Source organism: Callospermophilus lateralis, chromosome 2 (genome assembly GCF_048772815.1).
Source record: "Callospermophilus lateralis isolate mCalLat2 chromosome 2, mCalLat2.hap1, whole genome shotgun sequence".
Taxonomy (NCBI): domain Eukaryota; kingdom Metazoa; phylum Chordata; class Mammalia; order Rodentia; family Sciuridae; genus Callospermophilus; species Callospermophilus lateralis.
This window is the reverse complement of record NC_135306.1, coordinates 155,334,563-155,341,500: the sequence shown is the minus strand read 5'-3', so window position 1 is coordinate 155,341,500 and position 6,938 is coordinate 155,334,563. Positions and strand designations below refer to the sequence as shown.

The window sequence follows — 6,938 nt, the reverse complement described above, 5'->3', positions numbered from 1 at the left end:
AGTGACAAATGTAACTCAGTACTGTCTACCGCATGTGAGAGGAGTGTGTTCTTTCCTAGAGCTGCCATAACAAGTATCACAAACTGTGAGGCTTACTTAAAGCAACAAAAATGTATTGTTTCTTAGCTCTGGAAGTTTGGAAGGGAGAAACCAATGTATCAGGAGGGGCCTATTTTCTGTAAGGATCTAGGGAAGAATCTGCTCTATGTCTTTGTCTTAGCTTCCGTTGTTTCCCAGCAATGCTTGGTATTTCTTTATTGAGTTGCAACTACATAATTACAATTTCCACTTCTGTGGTCACAAGGCCACTTGTAAGTCTGTCTTACCTTCTCCGCCATCTTCACCTTGAGTGAAGATTTCTTTATGTAAGAGTACTAATCATTTTGGATTAAATGCCCACCCTATTCCAGTATGACTTCATTTGAACTGATTTTATCTGCAACGACTAAAGTCACATTCTGAGGAACTGCAGGTTAGAACTTAACACATGGAGGTGGAGGGGGGACACATAATTCAATCCGTAAAAGGGGCAATTTTGACAATCATTGTAAATGTGCAAACGAGAAGACTCAAAAATATCCTATTTTGTTATTGTTTTACTTTAACACATAAATGTAAAGTATGATCTTCCCGCTTTTTGTTAAAAAAAAAAAAAAAGACGTCATTTAAAAGCACTAATACATTATTTTTCCTTTTAGGTCTATTTTTCTTTAACTGAGATTTTGACCCACGTCAATACAAAAAATGTTCATTATATGTGTATTTTCTGAAAATTGTGTTTAAAAACGACGCCCGGGCCGCAGCCCGCAGGCGCCAACGCAGCAGATACTCGGGGAGCTGAGCAGCAACGCTAGGAACGTCTCAAGGAGGCTGACGCAGCTCGGGAGACCCAATGGCCTAATAGCCTCGCTAGGGGGCGCTGGCTCCCTGGCCCTCTATGAAGCGCTAGCTGAGCCAGAAACCCGCCCAGATTACCCCGTCCGGAAAAGGTTCCCACCCCTTCTCCTTCTCCGCCCTCTTCACACTGCCAACGAGGCAGGCTCTGATACTCATGCGCAAACACGTCGACCACGCTCCCACCCACAGCGCATGCGTAGCCTGAAATTGCCTCCTCCTGCTTTCGCCTTGGAAGTTACCAGTTCCGGCCTCCAAGGGGCGGGGAGAAGGGGGAAAATGCGGTTGTCTATATCGGCCGCTATCTCCCATGGCCGCGTATTTCGCCGCCTGGGCCTCGGCCCAGAGTCCCGCATCCACCTTTTGCGGAACTTGCTCACGGGACTAGTGCGACACGAACGAATCGAGGCGTCATGGGCGCGTGTGGACGAGATGAGGGGCTACGCTGAGAAGGTGAGGCACGCGAGCGCCGTTCGCCGCGCGTTCTGGCTCGAGGGGAAGAGGTCCAAGTGGTTTGGGAAGGGAGTGGGATCCCACCCCCACCCCCGGCAACTCCTTCCCAAACTCTGATCCCCTAGTACTCTGAGCCGAGCTCAGTCCTTCCTCGCCTCAAATGGGTGAGAGCTGTGGATTTAAGAACGGCTTCAATTAGTTGCTTTGTCAGTGTAATAAATGGATCGAGGTCCGGCTTGAGAAGAATAAGATGGGCCCCTCATTTCTTGCTCGGGTTGGATGCATGATGTTTTGTCCTCACAGCTCATCGACTATGGAAAGCTGGGAGATACCAACGAACGAGCTATGCGCATGGCTGACTTCTGGCTCACGGTGAGTGCACTTGGTCGGCCGCCCAGTTCTCACTCTGCTCACCGTGGGGGAGGGATCACTGCAAGAAGGAAGACCGGCTGTGTGTAAGTTTAAGTCAGTCACTTATGGGACACTGTTACGTGAATTAAATTTAGAACGGTGTTTAAGTTAGCTGAACTTCATGCAGACGTGCATCTGCACAACTGGTTTAAAACTGACTTTACTAGATCAGAGAGTGGAGAAGATCTTTGTGCGTAGATTTCTCCAGTACTTTTAGGAATAGTAGAAAAGTTAAATGTCTACAGTTATGCCTGACTTTGCTGTCTTTGGGTAAACTCACTCTCTCTAGGAAAAGGACTTGATTCCAAAGCTGTTTCAAGTACTAGCCCCTCGGTTCCAAGATCAGAATGGGGGCTACACAAGAATGCTGCGGATCCCAAACAGCAGTCAACAGGATCGGGCCAAGATGGCAGTGATCGAATATAAAGGGAACTGCCTCCCACCCCTGCCTTTGCCTCACAGAGACAGCAATCTTACACTCCTAAACCAGTTGCTGCAGGGTCTGCGGCAGGACCTCCACCAGAACCAGGAAGCAAGCCTCAGTAGCTCCCACACAGCTCAACCACCAAGGATCTAACTGGAGCAGGAAGGTCTGTGACTCTTTTCAGTGCCTGTGATCACAGGCCTTTGGAGCTCTTTTAATGTTTGAGAAGAACTGAAACTTGAATTGTAAAATGGGCAGTCTTAATGGGGCCCAGAACCTTCTGGAGAGCCATATGGCCCTCTCTTTGCATAGTATATAAAATTCTTTACATGAATATATGTAAATTGATATTTTTGTCTTTCCCTAGGATTTCTAGAAAATAATAACTAAAATGGTCAATCATCTAGGATAATAAATCATGGATAATGTTTCTGGATTGTAGTTGGTTGGTACAGTTTGGTTTTTCTTAATACTAATTTAGATGGGGACATGTAATTCCAAGCTGGATTCCTGAGATGATTGTGTTTCAACATCTAGCACAGGGACTAAACCCACCACCGCCACTCCTTCCTACGCACACCTCATGTACTTCAGATTTCTCAGAGAAAGTTTGCTTCCTGATGGATGAGGTAGAATGAGCACCTACAAGTGAAACTTTTAAAAAAAAAAAAAAAACTAGTACCATAGGAACTTTTAGGGGAACTTTTCAAGGCCAGGTTACACAATACCCTCATGTTTTCTCCTCAACACTAAATGGGTTTTGGAGAAGGACCTAAAAGAATGCCAACATTGTACCACCCTGACAAAAGGGGTAGAGACATCCAACAGAGAATGTTGAAGATCAGTATAAGCTCCTTCCTCTTGGTGTAGGAAGGGGTAAAGGAGAAGGTTTAAGTGAGAGAAGCATTAGAACGTTAAACCTGCTGGGAATTTCCTGGAAGTTTTCATTGTTGTCAAAACTGGGCCTCTATGAGAACTAAGAGATGGGAAATCCGGTTTCAGAATGGCCAGGATATGTGAGAAACAGGGACTTCTTTATTTTGTCCGCTATTTACTGTGAAGTCAGGCATAGCCCAGCAGCCTGCCACCACCTTAGACTCAGACTGGACTAGATTGGTAGAGAGCCTTGAAAAGCTATTACCCCTGGCCTGAACGATTGATAACAGAGCCTGGTAGTTACAACATCCCTAGTAGAGTGGGAAAAAGAGATTTTATTTTAGGCTGTAGCTTCAGGGTATATTTGGCCCACTGAACCCCTCCATTGTCTGAGATGGTATACATAAGGTTGCAGGGGTCACTGGCTTAGCAACTAGACTTAAGCTTCAGTGACAGTACTGTTCTACTCCTATTTTGTCACAACTACCCAACAGAGCTTTCCATCTCTTTCCCACTACTCTGCTTGTCCTTCACAGTAGTGCCAAAAGCTCTTGTCTTTTGAATGCCCTTAATAGACCTGCAAAACATTTTTCAAATAAAACTACAATTCGAATATTTCTCCCCCCAATTTTTTCCCTCTTTCTGTCCTAGCATGATCATTGACCCAACTAGGTATCTCAGAGTTATCCCTGACACCTAGAAAGCACTTTCCGTAAAACTACATCTTCTATGTTTATATCTTTCTGAGTTTATATTGTCATCCGTCTGTGTGTGATTTAGAAAATAATTAAGAATATGAAGAATTTTTAAAAAAAAAACTACATTGGAGATTTGTCACTGGACTCCCACAGTTTTCCTCTTAGCTCCCAGAAATATATCTCTGGGGCTCTCAACAGTTCCACGAGTACTTATTAAGCATATGTCAATGCCCAACAGCATTTTAAGTACTAGAGATATATTTATCAAATGTCCCCTCTAAGTCAAGCCCTGGAATAGATCCTACTAATATAAAATGAGAAGAAACAATCTTTGCTATTAAGTAGCTCACAGTCTAGAGGGCTACTGCTACAGTGGCTTTAAGGGATACTGTACCCCTTTTAACATTTTGGCCCAAATAAAAGTACACAAGTCCTAAAACATTGCTCAAGGATAACTCCAGGAAAATACAGTATCAGTTTTTACTAATCTGGCCTCTAAATTACCTTGGTCAGTAGAATGTGTTCTAGGTTCAACTAGGCACTGCGTTAATAAATTCCAAACCCAAGAGAGGCCCGGAGTAACTGAATTCCCTCACCACTTTCAGAGGTTCTTTGTCTTGTACTCCCATTCTTTACAATAAGGTAACAAAGTAATGCCCTACAACTACCCAAAAGACAAATTAACCTTAACAGGTAATAGAGCAAATCCATTACTTACAATTACAAAAGGGACTATTCTTACATCTGTCTTTAGAGGAAGTAAGTCATTTTTCAAATATGCAGTTACCCTTCAGAAATCTCAGACATACCTATCCTGGATTGCCACAATAACTTGATTCATTTCACACTGCAACTTTTGCAATGAAAACCTGATCATCTTAATTCCCTGGTGCTCACTAATGGCTCATTTTCTACAGATCAGAGTCCTGATTCCTTACTATGACTATATGCCATGACCAGGCATCTGCTCAATACTCCAGGTATATCCCTTCTAATTTTATGCTACAGAAGCATAGAAGTCCTCACTTTGGTTGTTACCTACTTAACCTGTACACAGAATTTTGGGTGGTTCCTCTAACCATCCCCTCCCCAAACCTAAGTTTTGTTACTTTGTCAAACTAGATGCCTCAACTGGGCAGAGTGGCACATACCTGTAATTATAGCAACTTGGGAGACTGATGCAGGAGGATCCCAACTTCAAAGCAAGCCTCAGCAACTTAGTGAGGCCCTAAGAAACTTAGTGAGACCCTCTCTTAAAAAATAAAAAGGGCTGGATGTGGCTCAGTGCTTAGGTGCCCTTGGGTTCAACCCCTGGTACCAAAAACAAAACACTAGATCTATCTATACTGTTTCTGTAATATACCAAAATCACATTGCATTAGTGTCCTACAATGATTGGTCCTAAACAGCCACCCCAAATTTGTCTAAAGCAGTCATACTTCCATCCCTTGCTGTTGATGGGTTCAGAATGAACAGATCTTAACTAAAATTTGAGTCAGTGAAAATCAAGGCTCTGTTCTGCTGGGAGAATACGTTGGCATGTTACTCAAGAGTGCCATTGGAGGAACTAGAATTAGGCTAAATATGACACTGAGAATGGCAAAAACTAAAAGAAGCTGGGAATGTAGCTAGTGGTTGAGCACTTGCCTAGCATGTGCAAGGCCGTAGGTTCAATCCCCACTACCAAAAAAGGAAAGAAAATGAAAAAAATCCCCAAACTGGAATCCTAGTTATATTTAAATAATCTTTAGTGATTGTTGCCATTTAAGTGCAGGGTTTCTGTTGATTTTCTGTTAATTGCTAGCAAAAGGAATCTGATACATCAACTTGTATACCACTGAACCTTCAGTGTTTTCAGAAAAAGTTTTACTATGACTCACAGACCAAAAAACATTTTACACAGAACACAATAATTACAAACATATATAAATGATACAATTGCATGTGCTTCTCAAAATATTTACCTTTATAAATAACTACACTAATATTTTCTCATTTTTTTTCTAGTTCCCTTTTTTAAAATGCTGATCCCAATTCATTAAATTGATTTGACAACCCACTAATGGTTTATCACTTGCCTTACTGGTCTTAATCAATATTTCAATGACTAAGCATCACCTTCACTAGATAAAATCCAGAATTTTCATAATACAAAGGCCCTCTATCGCCTCACCCCAGCTACTTTCGACCTCTTTTTACCATTTGCTACCATCCTTCAAAGGAAACTTAATATCTCATAATTTTGTGCACATTCCCTGTACTACAATATTTACCTTCTTTGAAGTCAACACCTCATTCAAATCTACATTCAGAAGTCATTTTTTTGAAGCCTTTTCAGAACTGGAGGACTTTGTGTCATACCTCAAATGGGAGCAGGTGCCCTCTGGTATGCGGTTATTTTCCTATGGCCAAACACCCAACCTATTAAAGCACTCACCACACTATACTACAGTGTCCTGTCTACTTGCCTGATTTCCTAATTCAACCAAGCTTCTGAAGTCAGGGACTATAACTTGTTTTCTCGACAACATTACTGATACACAGTAGGTTCTTAGTATATGTTAATTAAATGAAGAGTGAGCTATAACCCATGTGTGTTAGTTTTTCATCACTCTGACCAAAATACCTAACATAAACAACTTAAAGGAGGGAAGGCTTATTTTGGCTCAGTTTCAGAGATTCAGTCCATGTTCAGCTGGCTCCAGTACTTTGGGCCTGAGGTGAGGCAGAGGAAAGCTGCTTATCTCATGGCAGGCAAGAAGCAGAGAGAGGAGAAGAGGCCAGGGACAAGATATAGTCCCCAAAGGCATGCCCCCAATGACATACTCTACCCATGTTTCATCTGTTTACACTTTGTACCACCTTCCAGTTCCATTCAAATGGATTAATACACTGATGAGGTTAGAACCCTCATGATTCAATCATTTCCTAAAAACCCCACCTCTATGCGTTACTGCATCCAGGACCAGGTCTTCAACACAAGAACTTTTGGGAGACATTCCAGATCCAAACTATAACATATTCAACTCTATCTGCAACTTACAAAACAATAAACACAGTACTATGTGCAGAGACAGGGCTAAGCTACACTGCTGCATATCCAAGACAAAAGAAATGATCTCTTCCCTCTTCAGGGATTTGAATGCTGATAATGATTGTCAAAAATGTAAGCATATGTATAA

At 42.2% G+C, this 6,938-nt stretch overlaps 1 protein-coding gene across 1 annotated transcript; it reads left to right on the top strand.

Moving 5' to 3' along the window:
• The first annotated feature begins 1,131 nt into the window (after nt 1–1,131).
• Mrpl17 (mitochondrial ribosomal protein L17) lies at nt 1,132–2,623 on the top strand. The gene is made up of 3 exons (XM_076846793.1): nt 1,132–1,347; nt 1,651–1,719; nt 2,048–2,623. Exons 1-3 carry the CDS (start codon nt 1,174–1,176, stop codon nt 2,333–2,335), a joined length of 531 nt encoding a protein of 176 aa, XP_076702908.1. The 5' UTR covers nt 1,132–1,173; the 3' UTR covers nt 2,336–2,623.
• Nucleotides 2,624–6,938: the final 4,315 nt, after the last annotated feature.

What these genes read in the sequence shown, in the direction of transcription:
- Mrpl17 (XM_076846793.1), top strand. Translation starts at nt 1,174, where the DNA reads ATGCGGTTGTCTATATCGGCCGCTATCTCCCATGGCCGCGTATTTCGC. An exon ending in TGAGGGGCTACGCTGAGAAG is followed by an intron (nt 1,348 to 1,650) that starts GTGAGGCACGCG and finishes TTGTCCTCACAG; the next exon opens with CTCATCGACTATGGAAAGCT. An exon ending in TGGCTGACTTCTGGCTCACG is followed by an intron (nt 1,720 to 2,047) that starts GTGAGTGCACTT and finishes CACTCTCTCTAG; the next exon opens with GAAAAGGACTTGATTCCAAA.